The 23,854-nt window shown below is 38.5% G+C and overlaps 1 protein-coding gene and 1 pseudogene across 2 annotated transcripts in view; one reads left to right on the top strand and one right to left on the bottom strand.

Annotated features, from left to right (window-relative positions):
* The window catches only part of PHF20 (PHD finger protein 20), a 144,688-nt gene that overhangs the window by 63,437 nt on the left and 57,397 nt on the right, over nt 1-23,854 (top strand). For both annotated transcript variants that reach the window (XM_045805736.2, XM_087853609.1), the window contains 5 exons: nt 691-770; nt 4,669-5,056; nt 9,719-9,832; nt 10,512-10,700; nt 11,217-11,396. In XM_045805736.2, the coding sequence (XP_045661692.1) occupies nt 691-770; nt 4,669-5,056; nt 9,719-9,832; nt 10,512-10,700; nt 11,217-11,396 (951 nt within the window). The remainder of the gene's footprint in view (nt 1-690; nt 771-4,668; nt 5,057-9,718; nt 9,833-10,511; nt 10,701-11,216; nt 11,397-23,854) is intronic.
* Nucleotides 2,626-2,975, bottom strand: LOC123797776 (transmembrane protein 256 pseudogene; annotated as a pseudogene).

The following is a 23,854-nucleotide window of genomic DNA, read 5'->3' as shown; positions in this document are numbered from 1 at the left end:
TGCAGAAGCTTGAAAGAGTTGGTTTGAGTGCAACTAATGAGAACTTTTGTATTGTAGTTGGTGCTTTATTTGGGAAGAAGATTATTTGGATTTTCAGCTTCGGTCTTACAGAATGATTTTTGTTAGATTTCTTTTTCTAATGGAATAAAACTGATAATGTAGCAGGCACTGGTTAATGTTTTGGCCAAGTCTGTTCAGATGTTGTAACATGAAGGTTACTCATATGGATTATGAGACTAATGGGACCTCTAGAAATATGATACCTTTAGTAAGCAGACATGTTTCTTTTAAAGTTTAAAAGATATTACCACCCTTAAGCCCAGAAAATAAAGTTTGATGAAACCTAATAATTCACCAAGCAGTAAATAAAACTGCCTTTTCCTCACATTCTTAATTGTTTTACTGCTGTTTGTTCTTGGCCTAAATTCAGTGCAATTCTTTTTTTCCATCAAAAAGCAGACGGATTTTGATCTGTATAAAGAGAAAACTTACTATGTAATCTTAACTAAGAAATGAAGGCATGCATGCTAGTTATTACCTTGGACATAAATAAGACTGAGTGTGTTTCTTAGTATTTTAATTCTCATACATTTATTATTGTGGTTGGAGCTCCCTTGTGTTTATGCTTTGAAAAGTTTTGTTGCTTTCATGAAACTGTAAGTTAAATCATGATATCTTCTTGAATTTTAGGTACTTACACTGTGAAATTTTATGATGGAGTAGTTCAGACTGTCAAACATATTCATGTCAAAGCTTTTTCCAAAGATCAGGTGAGAAATGTGGTTTTGTGCTTTGTGGTATGAATACTGCTAACATTGTAGTTCTGTTTCTCAAATAAAGATGTTACATTTGTTTATGATGGCAAAGTCTGTATTTCCTTCACCTGACACAATTTCACTAGAAAGCAATACACAAGTTTTCAGAAATTGTTAATATTTATCTCTCTCTGCCATTTCCTGTTATCTGTTTTCCTCATCTTTTTCTCAGAACTGTCGGGCTATTTTTTTTTTTTTTTTCTCTCTTTCCCTGTGCCCTGTCCCTAGAGCTCATCATAGGGAACTTGCTAAGGCTTGAGGAAGCCATAGTGTATTTTCTCCTCATCTAACTTTGTCCTTCAGCTCAGGACCATGACTTGGTGGTTTCAGAACTATAGTTTGGCATGAATTTGGCAGTCACTTGTGCTAGATATGCCTGGTTTGAAAATTTTGTTTCCTCTTGTTGCAGTCACCACATGCATGTGCTCGCTTGAGCATGAGACAGGAGTTTTGACACTGGAAGTATGGGCCATCTAGAAGTGTTGCCTACTCTTTTCATACTTTTTTTCCCCTTTAGTCTTTTTCATGTTTATGCCTTAATGAAATAGTTGGGAAAGCAAGATCAAAATTTGGGTATTGATATTTTAAAACTTCTGATTGTTACTTGTTACCTTTTTGGGTAGTTGTTCATGTGACAGTATTTGATGATGCTGGAACCTGTTGTGTCTTTTCTTATTATCAAATGCCTCTACTTATCACAAATTTTAGTAAATTCTTCTGTACATGTATTTAGCAATTTCAGAGGATTATGTTTCATGGTATCTTTAAAGGTAGCCTTAAGAATGTTTTTGCTTTTTGCCTTTTTCTGGTTTTCCTTAAAAGAAAATTGAAACAGTTATAAAGCTTTAGCCCTGAAGATGTTTTCGCTGGGATCATTTGCCTCTTAGGCATCTAAGGAGCTGTCACTACAGTACTCTAAAATGTTATTTTGTGGGGTGCCTGGCTGGCTCAATCAGTAGAGCATGTGACTCTGGATCACAGGGTTGTGAGTTTGAGCCCCACATGTAGTGTAGAGTTTACTTAAAAAAAATTTTTTTTTTAAATTTAAAAGATTATTTATTTGAGAGAGAGACAGAGATAGGGAGAGAGAGCAGGAGCTGGGAGGAGAGGGTTCAGAAGCGGGCTCCCTGCTCTGCAGGGAGCATGACGTGGGGCTTTATCCCAGGACCCTGGGATCATGACCTGAGCTAGAGGCGGATGCTCAATCGACCGAGCCACTCAGGTCCCCTGAGTTTACTTAAAATTAAAAAAATAAATAAAATGTTATTTTGGCCTTAAATTTGGCAATTTTTTTGTTGAGTTTGTGGAATGAGTTAATACAGATGGAGGACTGTATAGATAAGAACTTGTTCAGAATTGTCACATTGTTCTAGAACCTCCCCAAATGGAAGTCCAGGGTTCCAGATGACAAACATTCAACTGTTTACTCTGTTGTACTGAATAAATTGATTGATAGTGCTTGTGGTGCTTTGGTTTGGAGATGAGCACCTTACCCAGTGTGGATTTGTGGGTGCTTCAGTTCCCAATTCCCAGCTATCCCTGAGTGTCTCACCTCATCTCAGACCTGGCGGGTGGTCAGGTATAGGCCCACAGTTCCTGCTTGTGTTTGTTTTTTTCCCCAAGAGAGCGTTGTATTTGGATAAACGACTTCTCAGGTCTCTTCAGCCCTGAGGATCTAGGGTTCCATAATGGCAACATACAAAGCTCAACTTCTTTTTTTTTAAATTATTTTTTTAATTTGCCTTTCTATTTTAATCCTCTCCCTGCTCCAGCTCTTAAAAAAGTACCCAGAAGTTAAATACAAGGAAGCTCAAAGAGTCAAGGCAAGCCAGCTCAAGATTAGCAGGCTCCCTCCCACAGGAGCCAAAGTCTGAACACTCAGCCTGGTCTCCACTCAACCTGGGCCTGGTAGTAAAAGATAGTGAAGAATAAGCTGGTTCCAGAGGCTAGTAGTAACCCGGCCCTGAGGGGCTTTCTACAACGGGGCACCTGTAATAGGGCCAGGCTGTGTAAGAAGTGGTATTTGTTGGCCTTGTCAAAGAGCTCCTTCCCATAGGCATCTGGAAATTGGGTGCCCTGCGTCCCGTAGGAGGCCAAGTCTAAGGCCCCAGCTCTGGACAAGGTGCCCAAGTGATGGAAAGCAGCTGCTGGCCTGGCCATGACAGTGGATGGATGGTCATGCTCCTCCAAAGCTTAACTTCTTAAAAATATCTGTCACAGACAATTTTTAAAGCTTTTTTCATATATTATTGGAATAGATTGAGGTTTTTTCCTGTGTGATCATACTACTCTGAATGTTTCGATAATTTATATATTAGGAATACTAATTTTTTTGAAGTTACAAAAACGATACATAAACTGTAGAAAATTTGGACACTGTAGGAAAGCACAAAGGAAGTACAAATGATATAATTCAGTCATCTAAATAGAATTGCTCTTAACATATTGGGATATATCCTTCTGTGTTTTTTGTTAAATATTTGTATTTTTAAAATTGGGGTCATGTAGTATATTACTGTTCCATATTTTGCTCTCTTTCTCTCTTTTTGTTCTAAAAAAAGGGGGATGTCTTGCTCTTTTAACAAAATAACATTTTCTTAAGTTCTTAATAGTGTATGAGAATATGGCTTTGCTGGCTCTTCAGTGTTCTATTATATGTATATAAATGTACTGTGTGTAACCAATTTTCTAATGGTCATTTATAAGGATATTTGTAAATCTGAGTATACAATTTCGATTATTCTGTTAGTTTCATTTCCAAGAATTCATTCTAGTTCAAAAGTATAAACTTTTAATTCTTTTGACACGAATTGGTAACGTGCTCCTCCTCCCCCCCCAAAGTGGTTATAATTTATAGTTCTGCCAGCAGTTACTGAGGAGTGCTTACTTTCAACCTGCTTTCAAGAAAATTTGGGGGGCTTGAAAAAATATTTCCTTCTAGGCTCTAGTCATAGGGATTCTCCTTGTTTATTATTTTTCCCTGTGGGACAAATTAAACCTTCCTGAGTGAAGGCACTCCTTCTAGCTTTAGGGAGAAATCTGTGTGCCTAATGTGTGCTAGGTGCTGGGGATCCCATATGAACATGATATGTGCTTCCTGCTGTTTTCTAGAGGTCTTGGAAGAGAGATACACAAACTTAATTGTAGTTTTAGAAACTACAAAGCTTTCAGAGCTGTGTCCTACTAGGACACAGGAGTTTTAGAATGAATTCTTTAAAAGTTATTTAGGAGGAAAGTAACCAAGAAGTAGTACTTCTGTCTAGTGGACAAAAACTTAATAGCTCAGGAGCACAGTAGGTGCCTTTGTTGGATTGGGCACAGCCTTTACCCAGCTGAGGAAGCAAAGACCCTGCTTCTGGGTTGGACAATCTTCATAGCTTTCCTGTTCAGCTTCCAGTTATTAGTTTGTGTTCTTCTCTACACAGGGCATCAGCATCCATTGGCAAACTGAGCCAGGCCTTTGAAAGGCCCTGGGTCTATGTAGTTATGCTTGGGATAAGAAGGACGTAGCTTGGAGGCATTTTCTTAGAACACCTCTGTCAGAAAGATTGCTTTGCAGAAGTTCCTGGGTATTTGTCTGTCCCTTTAATTATCTAGTGACTTACTAATAATCAAAATATGGGAGATCACTCTGGCTCAGAAGGAATTGAACATGACTGTTGTTTTTTTTAAATTTAGGATTGGTTCTCAAGCCTCAGAGTATGGATGGATATTTTCAGTGGTTCTTTCCATTATGTGACATAACATATGTCCTGTTTTAATTTGTTGTCTTCATAAGTTTGCAAAAAACCATCTGATTTTATATTTGCAAGTAATCACAAAGTGTGTTTCACCGCTATTTTGCTCATTTTAGAATATTGTGGGTAATGCTAGGCCTAAAGAAACAGATCACAAAAGTCTTCCATCATCACCTGATAAACGAGAGAAGTTTAAAGAGCAAAGAAAAACCACTGTCAATGTGAAGAAAGACAAAGAGGATAAAGCCTTAAAGACAGAAAAGCGACCCAAGCAGCCTGATAAAGAAGGAAAGTTAATCTCTTCTGAAAAGGGGAAGGTGTCAGAGAAGAGCCTTCCCAAGAACGAGAAGGAAGATAAGGAGAACATTTCAGAAAATGACAGAGAGTATTCTGGAGATGCTCAAGTGGATAAAAAACCTGAAAATGACATTGTGAAGAGTCCACAAGAAAACCTGAGGGAGCCAAAAAGAAAACGAGGCAGGCCCCCTTCCATAGCTCCTACTGGTGAGTTTCCCAAGTGGGGTCTGCATTGGGCAATGCCAGAGTGTTCTTCTGTGGCTCTTGGTGGTTCTTTATCACTTCCATACTTCAGTTTTTCATTTTTGTGACTGACTTTGAATCATCCTGTGATCTGAAAATAAGTTATGTTTGTGGAGCTGAATTTTAAGGGAGGCATGTATCCAGATGAATATAAGTTGCAAAACATGTCCTCGACTAAGCTTCTGGGGTGGTACATAACTGTCCACTAGATGCTTCAGCTTATATGGTAAAACCTAATAAGCTAAGGCCTTTTGCCTGTGCCTATTCAAATGATCTCAGTTTAAGTAAGCTTAATAGAACTTGGGATTAGGAAATAATAGTTTTCCTGAGAGACATGAAAGAGGAAAGAAGTAATTAGATGTGGGTGTCTGACAGAGCCTGGATCAAAGAACACTGGACCTAGGAAGGCATGGGTGCATTTTGAAGTTGAGCCCTCTGGAGAGTGATTCTGGGTTGGACATTTTCACAGTCTAAGTGAAAAACTGAGATGGCTAATTGGTAAGAGTTAAAGTTAAAGGGTACAGATTTAGGGAAGAATGTATAAGTTATTTTAAAAAGTTGAAATTTGGAATTCTTCAGGAATATCCAAGAATAAAACACATCCTGAGTTTCTTCCTAGATCAAACATTCCTTCTTGAGATCAGTTCAGTGGCGTGAAGAATGCTTAGGATCTCTAGTCTGAATGCTGGCTAGGAGTTTGGCAGTAGTCTTCACATATTCTTGCTTACATATTTCCCACACGAATATTGAAAGACTGAATCCTTTAGTACATTTTAGAGTGATAGCTATTTTTTCTCACAAGATTAAATAGCTGCAAATGATATATTTAAAATATTTTGTATTTTAAATATACAGAGTTAGCTCATTCATTGGTCCTGCATGATGTGGAATGCAAAGTGAGTCCTGTCAACCCAGGCAGATACATCAGACTTAATTTCTGTGGGAAAAACGTCTGCCTTAATTTACTTCAAATAAATATTAGTATTCATTCCCAGTAGACAGCCTTCTCACATCTGAGTTCTAACTTTAAGATAGGAAATTAGATATAGATTGATTTCTTCGCAAATGAATTAAGCCATCTCCTCCTTTAGTGGTTGTAACTGAGTTTTGTGCTCAAAAGCTGAGCATGGTGGAATTGTCCCTAGGCCTAATTATGGCCTAGACCTGCCCTGTCCAGTATGGTAGACACTAGCCACATGTGGCTGTTGAGTACTAGAAATGTGGGTGGTCTGAATTGAGATATGCTGTGAATGTAAAATATACTCTGGAATTCAAATACTAGGTACAAAAAAACTGGCAAAATATCTCAATTTTTTATGTTGATTACATGTCAGAGTGATGTTTTTGGATGTATTGGGGTTAAAATATATTCTTAAAATTAAATTTACTTTTTTTTAAACTAAAAAATTGAAAATTATACATATGGCTTGCATTTGTGGCTCTCGTGATATTTCTGTCTGAAAGCAGTGGCCTAAATTCACTGGCTTTCTCTACAGGGTTCTGGGAAAGAATTAAACCCCAACTGCCCAAGGCATCCATAGTGAATTGACTTCTCTTCCATGCATTGAGTATGGTACTAGTTGTAAACCACACTTGGGAGAATTGAGAAACTTACCTCTGCATTCTGTGTTCAGCTGAGGAACTCCAGTTAAGAAGGTCTGGAGGTTTTAAACCTCTGGGCAGTGTACCGTGTTAAGATGGAGGATGAGTGTTAGGCAGGCCTTTTTATGTAAGTGGAGGAAGGGCACTTATGCAAGGAGAGGTGGAAAATGAGAACTGGTAGAAGTCTGATGTGTCTTCATCTCAGCTTAGGAAAGCCTGTATGTGGGAATTGAGTGCTCTGATGGATTCCCCTTTAGCTGTTCGTGCTCTGGCTCGTACCCTCCCGAAAGTATGTACTGGGGTAGTTGTACTCAACTTTGTACTCAACTCAACTGCCCCCATGAAGCCACGTGACTTCACTCAGATGAAAAAAGGTGGGGAGGCATTCAGTTTATTGCTTTCATTTTGTAAGTGTTAGATTTCATACCAGATAGGATCGATTTAATAGAGAATGGTGTTTTCCAAGTTTGCCCGAGCCATTTCTCCCCAGTCAGAATCTCTGGAATTGTTAACAGCCTTCCCCCATGATTCTTTTTTTTTTTTTTTTTTTAAGATTTTATTTATTTATTCAACAGAGATAGAGACAGCCAGCGAGAGAGGGAACACAAGCAGGGGAAGTGGGAGAGGAAGAAGCAGGCTCATAGCGGAGGAGCCTGATATGAGGCTCAATCCCATAACGCCGGGATCACGCCCTGAGCCGAAGGCAGACGCTTAACCGCTGTGCCACCCAGGTGCCCCTTCCCCCATGATTCTTAACCATAAAAAGAATTTGGGAAACACTAAGGTTCTGTGTCGTCAGCCCTGGTTTGTACGTGGTATCAAAGTGAAGAATGCTTACCAAATATCTTCTGTGTAGTTAAAATCTCCTTTAAAAATTGCTTGGAAAAAGTTCATTGACCGAGTGGAGTGTTGAGCTCCCTAAGTTTACAGACTTGATTGGAACAGGATCTGAGCTATTTAGGGAGGGTTGTTTGTATTTGTGTTTAATTTGGAATGTGTATGATTTCCAAGTTCTCACCACTTGGAACAAAATAATGTTGGCACATTGGGAAGATTGAACATAGCCGAGGAGCTCAGCATACTCATTTGGTTTGCCTCCTCAGAGCTCTCAGCTCTGTCTCTTGTTGGGCCTTTCGATATGGCCGATCTGAAGCTACTGGTCTTCAGTGAGTCTTCTTCCCCATTCCCCAAACCCCCGACCCTCTGTGGGCCACCCCCCCAACTCCTTCCCCCTTTCTCCCTCTCTCTCCTTTCAGCCTCCCCCCCCCCCCAAGCGTCCTAGTTTCATTTCTTTTGTTTCCTGCCTTTTTTTTGGATTCTCATCTTTCATGATTGGGGAGAGCTTCTTAAATGTTGGGTTTAAAAATAAAGAGTGAATACTATCCAAGGGTTTAGTGTCTGCACTGCTAAATTATGTCAGAGCTGGATTTGTTGAGATCAGCAGCCTTGCCTGGAGCACTGACTATCAAACAGCATAGTCTCCTGAGATTTTCCTGGAATTGTTTTTAAGAGGTTAAAAATGTTGACGTTCTTTTTGGTCCCTCATAACTAGGACCAATGCCAAGCTAACTAATTTAGCAGGTAGAGATTGACAACACTCAAGCTGTAGTCCCAGGTACACACCTTAGGAATTAGCTTGAATGGTGGATTTTCTGAGTATTGGGTAATTCAAGTTTTGATGAGATTTGATGGTGATAAAAATGACTTTTTAAAAATTGCCCTTGCACCTTCATATTTTCAAGTAGTCATGTTGGGGGTGCCTGAGTGGCTCAGTCAGTTAAGTGTCTGCCTTTGGCTCAGGTTATGATCCTCGGGTCCTGGATTGAACTCCTCATTGGGCTCACTTTTCCCTCCGTCTGTCCCCCCCCCCCCCCCAGCTCGTGCTTACCCTCTCCGTTTCTCTCTCAAATAAATAAATAAAATCTCAAATAAATAAAATCTAAAAAGGGGGTGGGGAGGATAAGGAGAGGGGAGAAACAGAGTCCCCGCTGAGTTGGGAGCCTGAAGCAGGTCTGGATCCCAGGACTGCACTCTCAGACCATGACCTGAGCCTGACCTGAGCTGAAGGCAGACGCTTGACCGGCTGAGGTACCCAGGTGCCCCTAAATAAAGAAAATATATATTTTTTAAAGATTTTATTTATTTATTTGACAGAGAGAGAGACAGCCAGCGAGAGAGGGAACACAAGCAGGGGGAGTGGGAGAGGAAGAAGCAGGCTCACAGCGGAGGAGCCTGATGTGGGGCTCGATCCCAGAATGCTGGGACCACGCCCTGAGCTGAAGGCAGACGCTTAACGACTGAGCCACCCAAGCGGCCCCTAAATAAAGAAAATCTTAAAAAAAAAAAATTTAAGTCATGTTGGGGCTTAGTGTTTTATTTTTTATGTTTTTGAACATTTTATTTTTATTTATTTGTGAGAGAGAGTGTGCACATGTGCAAGCCCAAGCCCCAGGGGGAGAAGGCAGAGGGAGAAGCAGGCTCCCTGCTGAGCAAGGAGCCCAATGCCGAACTTGATCCCAGGACCCTGGGATTGTGATCTGAGCCGAAGGCAGACCCTTAACCCACTGAGCCACCCAGGCGTTCCTGGGGCTTTAGTGTTTCAAAGAGGGGATTTTAGGAGAGAAGTGGATGCAGAGCTGGGTCATAGGAGAAACAAACAAACAAAAAAAGAGATGAAAGAAGGGGCGCCTGTTTGGCTCAGTTGGTAGAGCATGTGACTCTTGATGTTGGGGCTTGAGTTTGAGTCCCACATTGGGTGTAGAGATTACTTAAATAAATCTTTAAAAAAAAGAGAGAGAAATAGATGAAGGAGGTCAGTCTCTAGGGTGTCAGCATCTCGTATTAAGGAAGTAGCCTTGCACCCATTACATTTTTCTTATTAGACCTTTGGGGGTCTGTTTATCATGCGTGTGTGTGTGTGTGTGTGTGTGTGTGTGTGTGTGTGTGTGTGTGTTTATATAATCAGGAGGATTGGGCACGAAGAAATGACATAACTTCTTTTGTGTGGTTTTATATACACTGTAGCTGTGGATTCAAACTCTCAAACTTTGCAACCAATAACATTGGAATTGAGAAGGCGGAAAATATCAAAAGGAAGTGAAGTCCCATTGAAACGTCCCCGGCTTGACAAAAATTCGTGTGAGTCTCCAGTTTGTGTATGTGTGGCTAGAACTTGATGTTGATTGGATTAGCCTCCTCTGTATCCATGTTGTTTCCTGTTGCCTATATATAAGCTCTAATGCTGTTTTTGGTCACAGGAGCTAATTGGATGGTTTGGGTTGGATAAGGAGTTTTGCTTGAAGAAAAATAAATCCCAAAGCACAAACTATATTAATGTTGGATTCAGTGGTGTCATCTTCATACCCATAAATACATTTCCATTGGAAATTTAATGGCTGGGATGGGATGGATTTCATATGTTGAGTAAGACTTCAAAAATGCTATTTATTGATTTAAAAAAATACTTTGGCTCCAAAAACAATTTGTGATTTTCCTAAGGCTTTATAAACCTTATTGACTTTGAAAATTAGTACATAAACTTTTAAGTTGGGAAGCCCCAAAATAGAACTTAGTTGTCAAGATTGGGGCATGACCTTAAAACAGATTTTTCAGACCATGAGTAAGGATGATTCTATCCTGGTAGAGAGACTGCCTTTACTTAAAACTATAAATTAAGAAAAGATCTTTCCTTTTATCACTGGTCTAATATTCCAGGAGTCTCTGTAAAGCCCTTATAAAGGTAACCAGCCCAGAAATCTGTAATAGAGTTATTTCTTCTTATCGGGTTCTTGACCATAATTCTCTTAATGGTTTATAGCCCAGGAAAAGTCAAAAACCTATTCGGAAAACACTGACAAAGACTTATCGAGGAGACGGTCCTCCAGGCTGTCCACTAATGGGACACATGACATCCTAGATCCTGACTTGGTTATATCAGATTTGGTTGATACAGTTAACACGGATCCTTTGCAAAACACATCTTCCAGTAACAAGGAATCTGAAGAAGGTGAGTCAGCGTCTGTTCTAGAATTGTCTGGCCAGCTTGCCTGTCTAGTGAGAACCAGTCTAAATCATTGTATACTACCTCCACAAGTTTTAGATGGTGTTGAAATTAAATTTTTGAATGGGTTGCAATGTTTCTTATACTGTTCTTCACTGGTGATTCAGTAGACAAACTTTCTGTACACGTTCGTGATTGGTTTTACTTGTATATGTCTGAACGTTGGGTTGGAGGTATAGTGCTTAAAGAGTCCTGTCCCTCTCTCTCTGTTTCTGGTGCCATCTCGCTCCAGTGCTTCTGCCTTTTTGTCAACACTTCCAGAAAAATCCTCTATTTACTTTGGTCTCCTATTGACCTTTTTCTTTGAGGTGCTCAGAGTTTTGGCTATGTGTGCTGGAACCTGTGAATGTATTGTTGTATGCTGTGAGGACTAAAAAGTCCCTGGATATCTTAGTCTGCTTTGGGACTTCTGGTTGATTATATATATGTATATGTTCCCTAGGCTTTCTTTTTTTCTTCTAGGTCAGTTGAAATCTCCTTTGGAAGCTGACCAGGTTTCATCTGCGCTGACTTGCCACTCCTTTGGTGATGGATTGGGGGCTGCAGGCTTGGAGTTGAACTGCAAGTCAATGGGAGAAAACAGTATGAAGACTGAACCGGCTTCTCCTCTTGCTGAGTTACAAGAGATTTCTACTGTGGCAGGTTCCTATTTAGTGTTAACTTAATCATCTTCTATATATACTTTTGCTTCTGCTTTGATGGTGAATTTTTAAAAAATGGACCTTTCTATGATGTTTTTTTCACCTTACTAATATTTCCTTATCATTTTAATGCTATATCCTTTTCATTTCTGATATTGCAAATTTGTGTTTCCTCTCTTTTGATTAGTATAGCTAGGGATTTATCAATTTTGTTGATGGTTTCAAAGAACCAATGTTTTACCTTAATTTTCTCAAAATGCCATTGATTTCTGTTGTTTTTTTATCTTTTTTTTTGTTTTTTGTTTTGTCTGATCTTATTTTCTTCCTTTACATTTTTCTAGAAACTTAGGTCATTAAAAACCAAAACCAAAACCAAAAAAAAAAACAAAACAAAACAAAACCCACTTAGGTCATTAGTTTTAGATCTTCTTTTCTAGTATTAGCATTTAAAGTTACAAATTTCCCATTAAGCACTGCTTTAGCTGCATCCTACAAATTTGGATATGTTGTATTTTCAGTTTTGTTCATTCAAGATATATTGTGATTCATTTGTTGATAATGGGTTAACTTTAAAGTGTGTTGTTTCATTTCTAAGTATTCGAGTTTTTAGAGATACTTTATTGTTACTGATTTGTAATGTAATTCCATTGTGGTCAGAGAGCATACTTTATAGGATTTCAGTCTTTTAAAATGTGTTGGGACTTATTTTGTGGCCCAGCATATGCTCTGTCTTGGTGAATGCTCCATATACACTTGGGGGAAAAAAAAGTATGTTCTGCCATTATATATCTGCTCTATATCTGTCAATTAGGTCAAGGTCAAGGTGATTGATGGTGTTTTTCTGACCTATATCTTCATTGATTTTGTTTTTTTGTCTAATTCTGTCAATTCCCAAGAGAGGGATGTTAAAAATCTCTAACCATGATTGTGGATTTGTCTGTTTCTCCAGTGAATTCTGTCAGTTTTGCTTCATGTATTTTGAAGTTTTGTTATTAGGGGCATATACATTTATAATTGTTATGTCTTCTTGGTGAATTTTTCCCTTTATAATGTGAAATGTCATGGTATCGTTGGTAATAGACTTTGATTTGAAGTCTGCTTTATGTGTTACTAGTACAGATACTTTGCTTTCTATATGCATGGTGTATCTATTGCTATCACTTTTCTTTCAACGTTAACTGTGTCTTTAAATTCAAAGTGTGTTTTATAGATAGTATATATCTAGTTGGGTTTTGGTTTTAAGTGCAATGTGTAGTTTGCATTAAATGTAATTATTGATACAGTTGCTTTTAGATTCACCACTTTGCTTTTTGTTTCCTATTTATCCTGTGTTTTGTTCTTTTCCACCTTTCCTGTTTTTTTAGGTTAATTGAATTTTTTTTCAAATTTCATTTTAATTTAGCTATTAACTATTAGTTGTATTTCTTAGCGTTTGTTTTAGAGGTTACTGTAGGGATTATGATATATATCCTAAAGTTTTCAGAGTTTACTTTTAATATTGAACCAGTTTATATAAAATGTGTAGTCTGTTAATCCTTCCCCCTTTTATGCTCTACCTGTCTCATGATATATTTATATGTGCTATAAAATCCACTATACAGTATTATAATTTTTGCTCTTAATAACTATGTATTATAAAGACGAAGAAGACAAAAGAGGCTAATTTATGCACATATTTACCATTTCTACTTCTTCATATCTTCCTGAATATTTCTTTTCAGCCTAAAAATTTTCCTGTAGTCTTTCTCATAGTGCAGGTTTTCTGGTGACAAATTCTCTTGGCTTTTGCTTATCTGAATGACTATTTAACTTTCAGACTTGAAGGATATTTCCACTGGATATAGAATGTTGGGTTTACGGTTTTGTTTTTGTTTTTTTTTTTTCTTTTTAAGTACTGTAAAGGTGTTGTTCATGGTCCTCTGGCCTCTGTTTCTGAAGGGAAGTTAGTGATCATTCATATCCTTGTTTCTCTGTGTATAATGAATGTATTTTCCTCTTGGTTGCTTTTAAGATTTTTCTGTTTATTGTTGCTTTTTAGCATTTTGACCGTGATGTATTTTTTTAACCTGTTTGAGAGTCACTGAGCTTGAATTTGAAAATTTTTTTAAAATCAAATTTCAACCATTATTTCTGTGAATATTTTTTTCTGTCCAATTCTCTCAGTTTCTGTCTTCCTTTTTTGGTGATTCACATTAGAATTATGTTAGAGCTTTTGATAGTGGGTCACAGGTCCCTGGGACTTGGTGATTTTTTTCTTTTCTTTTTCCCCCTTTCCCCCCTTTTTCAGATTCAGTATTTCCTTTTTTTTTTTCTTTTAAGATTTTATTTATTTATTTGACAGAGAGAGGCAGCGAAAGAGGGAAGAGAAATGAGGAGAGTGTGAGAGGGAGAAGCAGGGAGCCCGATGCGGGCCTCGATTCCAGGATGCTGGGATCATGACCTGAGCCGAAGGCAGACGCTTAACAGCTGAGCCACCCAGGCGCCCTTCAGATTGAATATTTCTATTTCCAAATTCTTTCTTCTCTCGATTCCAATCTACTGTTAAGCCCATCCAGGGCATTTTTCATTTCTGGTGTTTTTTATTTTTATTATTTATTTATTTATTTATTTATTTAATTTTTCTTAGATTAAAAAAAATTTTTTTAAAGGTTTTATTTATTTGACACACACACACAGAGAAGGCGAGCATAAGCAGGGGGAGCAGGAGCAGGAGAGGGAGAAGCAGGCTCCTCACTGGGCAGGGAGCCCTGTGGGGTTCTATCCCAGGACCCTGGTATCATGACCCAAGCCGAAGGCAGACCCTTAACCAACTGAGCCACCCAGGCACCCCATTTCTGATGTTTTTTAGTCCTAGAATTCCCCTTTTTCCCTCTAGCTTCTCTGCTGAGATCTTGGAGACTGTAAATTCATTATGAGCATAGTTTTAATAGTTGCTTTAAAGTCCAGTCTGCCAAGTTCAACATCTGGATTATCTTGAAGTTAATCTCTATTGATTGAGGGTTTTTTTTCCTATTGCCTAAAGATCACATTTTCCCTTTTCTTCATGTCTAAATTTTTGTATTGCATCCTGCACATGGGGTCTGCTGTGTTGTAGAGCTTGGATTATAGTATGTTCCTCCAAAGAATGCTGATCTCTCAAATTCCAAATTTTTTTCCTCTGCAGGGGGCAGCAGCTGAAACCTCTGCTCGGTTCTTTTAGCTTACACTGGGCTGCTTGAAACTGTACATTCAAAGATCAGCCAGAGATTTAGGCAGAATTATATGAAGAAAATGAGGCCACCCTTTCGTAGCTTTCTCTTTTTAGGACTTTCTCCCTCACTTTCCAGCTGTTGTAGTTGAACTGAACTTTGTCTTTTATTTCTTCAACCAGTAAGACTAAAAGTTTCTTACTTGAGTTTTAGCTACCCACTGTTACTGACTGGAGCCTGCCTTTCGGTGAAAAGCCTTAAAATATGGGAAACTTACCTAATGCCCTTCTCTTATTCCAAATATCCGACTCCTGTTTCTGCAGGCTTTTTGTTACTCTTTAGTGCCTTTTCATATTTGTTTTTTAATATTTTTTTCTGGTTTATAATTGTTGTATGCAAAAGGGATGTTCCACTATGAGCTTTACTAACATGACTGAAAGAGAAGACGTTATGGTAATAGACAGGCTGGGAGGTTGTACACATTCATGACTATACAGAGGGATTTTTTTCTTTTAAGTAGTGATTGCTTGTTGCATTAATAGCTACTTGGATTAACATTTCAATAATGTTATATTTGTGGTAAATGTTCACAGTCCGAGATGGTGCTAACTATGAATAAATCTTGATCTTTGCCTTTTACAGTGAAGAATATCTAAGCCACTTTTTTGTGTATATGTGTATTTATTTTTTATTTTCCTTTTTAAAAAGCACTATAAAATAATACAGACTATACTGATCATAAAAATGTCATGTAGATGTATTAGGAGTTAAAGTAAGAAGTGTCTTCTATCTTGCTCCTTTTCCCTTGGGTAAACCTCTTTTATTAGTTTGTTATTTTTACAGATCTTTTTCTATATGTTTACATAGGTAGGGAGGCAATTAAGATTTTATTATTTTTAAATGTAATTGGTTTTAATTCTAGGCTTATTGTTTTATTTTTATAGTCGTCTTGAGATCTTTGTCAGTACGTTTGTTTCATTCTTTTTAATGATTGAATATTACTGTCTTGTAAGAATGTTCCATCATATATTTAACCATTTCCCTTTTGATGGACATTTAGAGTGTTTCTGAGCAGTCAGTGTTTCAAACAATGTTGCATTGGTATTCCTTGAACATATATTTTTGAACAGTCGGTAAATAGTCCTTTGGAATAACTTTCTTTGAGTATAATTGCTGGGTTCAAGGGAATGCACATTTTAAATTGCGTTAACAAATTACCCTCCAAAATGACCATTCCACTTAATATTTTGACCAAGAGTATGGTAGAGTACATTTTCTCTTACATCCTTGCCGTCTGTGGATATTATTCATCTTTTAAATTTTCTCAAATTTGTGTTCACATTGTAAACAAGACTTCATTTTTTAAGGTCCATTTTTTTTTTAATGAGATTGAACAGTTTTTCATGTGTTTATTGAAGATTTTTATCTATTTTTCTGTGAATTTTCTTTGCTCACTTCCTGTTGGGTTGTTTTTATTATTGATTTGTCAGGTTTTCTTTGTACATTATGGATACTGATCCTTTGTCTTATATACGTTGTACTTTATTTTCTCTTGTCTTTTACTTTTATTTATTGTCATTTATAATACCGAAATTAAGAATTTTATTTTCTTTCAGTATTTAGAAAATATAGTTATGATCATAATATGCATAGTCAATATTATTACATATGTATTTTACCATATTTAAAAAAATCACATTAATTATTATATAAGCCACACTTTAAAATTTTTCATAAAATTCTAAGTGTTTCCCACTGATAGCTCATACCCCAAAGTTCTTGATCAACATTCATCTTTAAAAATTTCTTTATTTTGCAAAGTTTGACTTATTATAAATTGAAAGGGGTAGAGTAAGGGAGAAGGGAATTAAGTGTAGGTAAATTCTGGCATTTCCTAGATGACTGTGATGGCCTAAGGTCTCACAGGATAGCCTTCTTCTGGACTACGGCAGACCTAACAAGGGGAAGACGTAGTGTTTTGGAAAATTTAGCCAGAAATGAGCTGTGGAATCAATTCTCATGAGATTCTATTGAGGACATGGTTCTAGACCTGGGAAGTGTTCCTTTGGTAGATATGGGTGACATGTAACCTTCTCCCTTTCCAGTGTGTGGGGAGTATGGGCTCTGTTATTCTCAAAATAAAACTTATTATGTACGTATGAGCTCAGAGGAAGAATGAAGCTTGAGGAGATTGTGGGTTGCCCATTGTTCCCTGGAGAAGAATATTCTGAGAAGTTCTTTTAGTGAGAGACTTGGGGAAATAGTAAAGATTAAATGAAATTGTCTTCCTGCAGCTAGGGCAGGAAAGGTGAGAAGAGATTTTGCTACCAACCTTCGATTGCATATCTTCTTTTGCTCAGTTGGAACACCCTATGAACCTGCTAAGTACCAGGCGCTGTGCTAAAACAAGTAGTATCACTGATACAAGTAAGACTTAGTGGCTGCCTGAAGACCATCCTAACTTAGGAGACATGCCATTTAAGCTGAATCTTTTTTTTTTTTTAAATATTTTATTTACTTATTTGACAGAGAGAGAGGCAGTGAGAGAGGGACACAAGCAGGGGGAGTGGGAGAGGGAGAAGCAGGCTTCCCGCTGAGCAGGGAGCCCAGTGTGGGGCTTGACCCCAGAACGCTGGGATCATGACCTGAACTGAAGGCAGACATCTAACCACTGAGCCACCCAGGCGCCCTGAATCTTTTTTTTTTTTTTTAATTTAAATTCAGTTAGCCAACACATAGTACATCATTAGTTTCAGATGTAGTGTTCAATAATTTTTTTTTTTAAAGATTTTATTTATTTATTTGACAGAGATAGAGACAGCCAGCGAGAGAGGGAACACAAGCAGGGGGAGTGGGAGAGGAAGAAACAGGCTCATAGCAGAGGAGCCTGATGTGGGGCTTGATCCCATAACGCCAGGATCACGCCCTGAGCCGAAGGCAGACGCTTTAACCGCTGTGCCACCCAGGTGCCCCAAGTGTTCAATAATTTTTAAGCTGAATCTTGATGGATGGATAGTACTGTCCCATGAGTGATAGATGGCGTCAGGGTATTCCAGCAGAGGGGACAACATAAGCAAAGGTGTGTGTAGCACAATTCCTGTTATGTTATTTCATTGGAGAGAAGGTAGTCAATTGAATATTGATGATTCTGTATTTTGACACTACATACTTGTGACTTTAATTTTAGCTGTCACCAAATCTGTACATTTATGTCCTCATTTGTGTTGTACTAAATCTAATTTATATATTTAACAATGAATATAAGATTTGAAAATACTTACTTTTCTTCTAGAAGGGCAAATTCCAAGTATTAGGAGTACTTTAAATTATAAATAGAAAATTTTACTTTGTTAAATGGTGAATGACATTTAAATTGTTTTATTTTTAACAGGACCATTTAAAAGACTGACACTATAATGAGTATTTGTCGTCAGAATTGCATACTTTTATTATTTATTTTTAAAGATTTTATTTATTTATTTGACAGAGAGAGAGAGCACAAGCAGAGGGAGCAGCAGGCAGAGGGAGAGGGAGAAGCAGGCTCCTGGCCGAGCAGAGAGCCCGACGTGGGGTTTGATCCCAGGACCCTGGGATTGTGACCTGAGCTGAAGGCAGATGCTTATCCAACTGAGCCACCCAGGCACCCCTTATTATTATTTTTTTTATGTAGGCTCCATGCCCAGAGTGGAGCCCAAGGTGGGGCTTGAAGTCATGAACCTGAGATCAAGAGTCGGATGCTAACCAATTGACCCACCCAGATGCCCTTTTGGGGTGTGGGGTCTTGACCACGTGCCATGTGGTTAACATAAATGGTATAGCAGAGCAGCTTTTTGAAAATACTAAGCTGAAAGTACTCAAATATTCAGTCCTGGCTCCTCTGTGGTGCCTTTAGTTTGGTCTTTTGTCCCGGTGGGTCTAGTGTTGTGCCTTAGCCTTGTGGGCTCTTCTTGGGTGTACACAGTTTCCCTTTTCTTGCTGAGCCTTCTATCAGGGGCAGTGCTCCTCTCCTCCCAACCTACTTTTTTGTCATGTGGGAGAAAGGAACTTGTTCAAATGAGGTGGAAATTTAATCTCAGAACTTGGTTGTCTGTTTTGGTGTGGAGAGCTCTAGATGACAGCCATGTTCCTTATAATTCAGAAGACTAAGCTCTTAAATTATATTGTCTTGAATGTGGTGTTATGTTAGATATCACTTGAAATTGGTAATAAATTGTTCCTACATCACCGGGAAATATGCTGTGCAGATGAGAGGAGTGAAGAGACTAGGCTAGAGGCTAAGTAGACTAGAGGCTAAATACAGTGCCTGTTTTAGTATTTGTTTCTTTACTTATTTAAATATTTTAAAAAATTCATTCATTTGAGAGAGAGCGAGCGAGGGAGCGTGAGCAAGGAGTGGGGGGGGGGGAGAAGCAGACTCCCCACGGAGCACAGAGCCTCATGTGGGGCTCAATCCTAGGACCCTGAGATCATTCCCTGAGCTGAAGGCAGACGCTTAACCAACTGAGCCATTCAGGCACCCCCTCCAGTGCCTGTTTTAAAGTTTACATATTCGGTGGGGTTTTAAGCTCTTTCCAAAACACACACACACATACGGTTTCTGTCCTGTCAGTTAGTTTAGCTGTGTCTCTGGTTTGTGGAAAGGATGGAAATAAGGTAAAGTGAGGGCAGGACAGATGAGCTTTGGGAAAGGATGGTGGTAAGAGTTCACGTCTTTTTTTGCTTCTTCGGGTTACACAGAGGATTTTCTGGGGAATTTAGAAACCACTGCAACTAACTGAAGTACTTGCCCGTTTTTCTAAGAAAGGTTATAGCAACGATAGAGGTCAGATTACCTTGAGTTTGAGCTAGGAAGAGTAAGTGCTCTGGGCTATTTGCTTTGATGACGTAGAAGCCAGAGGAGAATACTGTTGAAATTCTTCTACTTGGGTAGGCATTTGTTTATGTTTTAAAATAAAATTGTTAGTGTAGGTGCCCTTAGAAGTTCAGAGATCTCAGATTGTTCTCTAAATCTGGGCCCAACCTATTTGGTCATTCACAGGTTACCAGAGCTTTTTGGAAAGGGGCTGTGGTCCATTCATTTGTTTTAGTCAACAACTATTTAGTGCCATCTAAGTGCCAGACTATTCTAAGCTCTCTCATTTGTCAATATTCTATATGAACCACAAAATAAATAAGGGAGAAGACCCAATAGAAGTACAGGCTTATTCAGCTTTTTTTTTTTTTTCTTTTAATCTATGTACCTGTTAGAAATGAGACACATTGCTCTGTGGTTTAGATCAATGATTCTAACCCATGGAGTCTTGATATGTTGTCAGTTATAAAATGAGTAGGAAATTATTTGTCACTAAAATACTGAATGTTTACAAATGATTTACTTGTAAGTTAACCCGGTATGTTTTAGAGTAATGTCTATAATTGTTTTTGCAAATGATTTATTTTAAAATTAATCAGGTCCATTTTCGTGTAATGCCTACAGTAGTTTAGCTTTCATGTGCTGTGTTCTCTGTTGTCATGAGTAGAAAGTCATAGGGTTATGGCCATTGTAGTTTGGAAAGTTGTAAGTGTCTATGGTTTGCCATCAGGCATGTACTGGTGGAGAACTGCTTGAGAATTCATTGTTCTAGAGTTAGAATAATGAATGAGACATCTGATCAGTGCTCTAGGTTTTTCTGTCTAGGGGAACTGATAAGACTGCCGTTGCCTGTAATATAAATACTTAAAACTATGGGAGAGAATACTGACAGTAATAATGTGTGCTTGCCACGTGAAAGTTGAACTCAGGACTCAACTTGTTGAGCCCTTACTATATGCCCAGGACCTCTGCTAACTGTTGAGTATACAATGATGAATGGGACACTCTTGGTTTTAGTGTTCATTAAATGCTATTTGGATCTGACTCTGGGAGAGAGGTGATATTTAGGTTGGTGGTTTGGGGGCAGGGGTGGAAGAAGGTGGTACTTTCACAGGGCCTTGAAGGATGAGTAGCAATTAGGCATTTGGAGATGGAAGCAGAGCAACGTCAACAGCATAATCATAGAGTCTTTTCTGAGACTGTTAGGTGTGCTTTCTGACTTAATTGCAGGCTTTCTGAACTGGGTTAAGGCTGAGCAGATCAGTTGCTGCCAAACTAAGGTCAGTTGCTTTGAAGAGTTGATGGAACTACTGACAATGCTTCGTTCTCAATAGGGGGGATAGCCCTGACGTGTTCACCTGGATCTCTCTGTTGGTAAGGTAGCTTTCCTCCTACTTAGTTATTATTTTTTGGCCTTAAGGTATTTCAAAGTATTTTTTCTGAATTGTTTGAAAATAAATTTCAGACTTCTAAATACTTCGGTGTATATTTCTTACATTATAGTACTATAATATCATTATCAAAACCAGGACCTTATTGAAACTTCACCAAGGATTTTGTTGGTGCCTTTTACCTTGTTTATGGAAGTGATCTTCTCTACATTCAGTATACTCGTTTTGGTAACTTGCCTTTTTATGTTGATAAAATTGAAAGGAAATCCAGAAATTATTATTAAGAATAATAAAACCATGGGGTGGCTCAGTCATTGGGCATCTGCCTTCAGTTCAGGGTGTGATCCCAGGGTCCTGGGATTGAGCCCCACATCGGGCTCATGCTCTGCTGGAAGCCTGCTTCTTCCTCTCCCACTCCCCATGCTTGTGTTCCTTCTCTTGCTGGCTGTCTCTCTCTCTCTCTCTCTCTCTCTCTCTCTCTCTCTGTCAAATAAATAAATAAATAAATAAAATCTTAAAAAAAAAAAAAAGAATAATAAAACCAACATTCATGTCTCCCACTGCCCAGAACTGTTGGTATTTGTTCATGCATGTTACAGGCCCATACACTGGCCTGCAGTGGCCCTCCTTCTTCTGGCCACTTGTTACCCTTCCTCACTGTCTCCTTGCTGCTGACTCTACTCCAGCCACATGGCCTCCTTGCTATCCTGCAGACACAGCAGGTGTGCTCTTACCTTTGGGCTTACATTTGGCACACTTTTATTGAATATGTTTTATACCTGACCAGAGCAAATAGATCCATTGGAAGACTTGTTTCATCAGTTAAGTAGTGGGGAATATTTAATTAATTGGGTCATTCATTCAGTTACTTCCGGTAATTCAAGTCAATTACTTGAGCATTTCTTATGTACCAAAACTTTGAGGGGGAGAAAGGAAAGCTGGAAAAGGTTAGGAAGACACAGAAAGTTGAATAATTGATCTCTTCGACTTCAGGGGAGACACTTATTTATAAGAATGGATTGTCTAGGACACTTCCAGTTGATAAATGGTTAATTGCATTATTGATTGATTGCCCAGCTTAAATATTTCTAGATCTGCCATAATGTTGACAACTCTTTTTCAAAACAAAATTTCAAGTCCTGGGGCGCCTGGGTGGCTCAGTCGTTAAGCATCTGCCTTTGGCTCAGGGTGTGATCCCAGAGTCCTGGGATCGAGCCCCGCATCGGGCTCGTCCGCGAGGAGCCTGCTTCTTCCTCTCCCACTACCCCTGCTTGTGTTCCCTCTTTCTCGCTGGCTGTCTCTCTCTCTGTCCAATAAATAAATAAATAAAATCTTTTAAAAAATTTTTTGAAGTCCTATTTTTTGATGCAGTGATTCTTTTTTCTAAGATTCCTGTTGGATATGGGTATTAAAAAAATCAACATGTATGATCAAATAAAAAATCTTTTTTGAAAAATAATGTGAAAAGGTATTTTAGTATGTTTTTTAAGATGTTTAAAGTTAGATTACTTCAGTTATTCATTAATTTTTTTCATGGAAAGACATAACATGGCAGGAACTTAAGGTTGTCCCAGACTGTGTGGACTTAGTATGATGATTATTTTTGAGTAATAAGGAAATAACAGTGAAAGGTTTTTCATAGTGTTTGATTTTTAAAATAAAATGTGATTTCTTACAATCTGAACACTAAGGTATAGTAATTCTTTTTGAGTATTAGTTCTTTTTTTTTTTAAGATTTATTTATTTTAGAGACCAACTGGCGGAGGGGGGAGGGGAGGAGCAGAGGGAGAGAGAGAATGCTGAAGCAGACTTCCTGCCGAGCGTGAAGCCCATGGATAGATAGAGCGGGGCTCTATCCTAGGACCCTAAGATCACGACCCAAGCCAAAATCAAGGGTCGGCCACCCAGCCAACAAGCCAGCCAGGCGCCTCAAGGAGTATTAGTTCTTGATGAATTTTTATGACTCTGAAAAAGTCAACTCGGACCTCTACTCGGACCCCCTGTAAAATAATAGGGGTACTTGGCTGGCTCGGTTGGTAGAGCATGCGAGTCTTGGTCTCAGGGTTGTAAGTTCGAGCCCCATGTTGGGTGTAGAGATTCCTTAAAAATAAAATCTTAAAAAAAAATTACTTTATCGAGTCATTTTGCTGAATTTTTTCCCCCTCATAAATTTCAAAACCAATACATACCAGGAAAAATTAAAACCACGTAAAAGAAAATAAATGTGAAATGTCCTCCCTTATATAGATAGCATCCTCACTCTTGAAGGAGCCATGGTATAATTTGATATATGTCCTTCCATCCTTCCAGACATGGTTCTGGTACATATATAAATATACATACACAGGTATAACTTTTTAAAAAACGAAGTAATGGAATCATATTCTTACATTATTCAGTGGCTTGCAATTTTCATTTATGGTATTTTTCCATATTAGTTCATATCTCCTTTCACAATTACATGTAATTTATTGTATGGGTATTCTATAATTTATTTACTGTCCCCTGCTGAAAAATACTTAAGTTATTTCTAATTTTTCACTATTCTGTTTTATAGGCAAAGAGCCTAATATTTGGCAAGAAGGACTTAACCATAGTTGCACACTTCCTACTGGCTGGTGATACAGGGTTTCTGACTCCCATCTTCCATCTGAGTGCCTAAAGCCATCTGATGAGATGCTGGGTGCTATATAAATTGAGACATGAACACAGTCCCTGTCTAGGGAAGTTGCATAGTATGTGACACAAAATTCCCACATCTCTGGAGGGCACTCGTTAAAGCGGTGTGTATACTACGAGTAAGAGGCTTAGTGGGGTGGCCAGGTTTGAAGAGGAGTGTGTGGTACAAGTGATGTCAGTACTCCAGACAGGGTGGTTGGTGCCTTTGGAATTCTTTAATTTGAGGGAGGAAGATATGTTGACCTGGAAATGGAATGATGTTTCTGGTGTTTCTTTTGGAACATGGGCTTAGTGGTGAGTACAGGATGATCTAGGAAGATGGCTGGGAGAGCGATTGTTTTGTTGAGGA

Source organism: Ursus americanus, chromosome 22 (genome assembly GCF_024610735.1).
Source record: "Ursus americanus isolate L20-20 chromosome 22, mUrsAme1.1.p, whole genome shotgun sequence".
Classification (NCBI taxonomy): domain Eukaryota; kingdom Metazoa; phylum Chordata; class Mammalia; order Carnivora; family Ursidae; genus Ursus; species Ursus americanus.
Note: the sequence above shows the minus strand (reverse complement) of the source record. Positions and strands in the feature narration are given on the sequence as shown.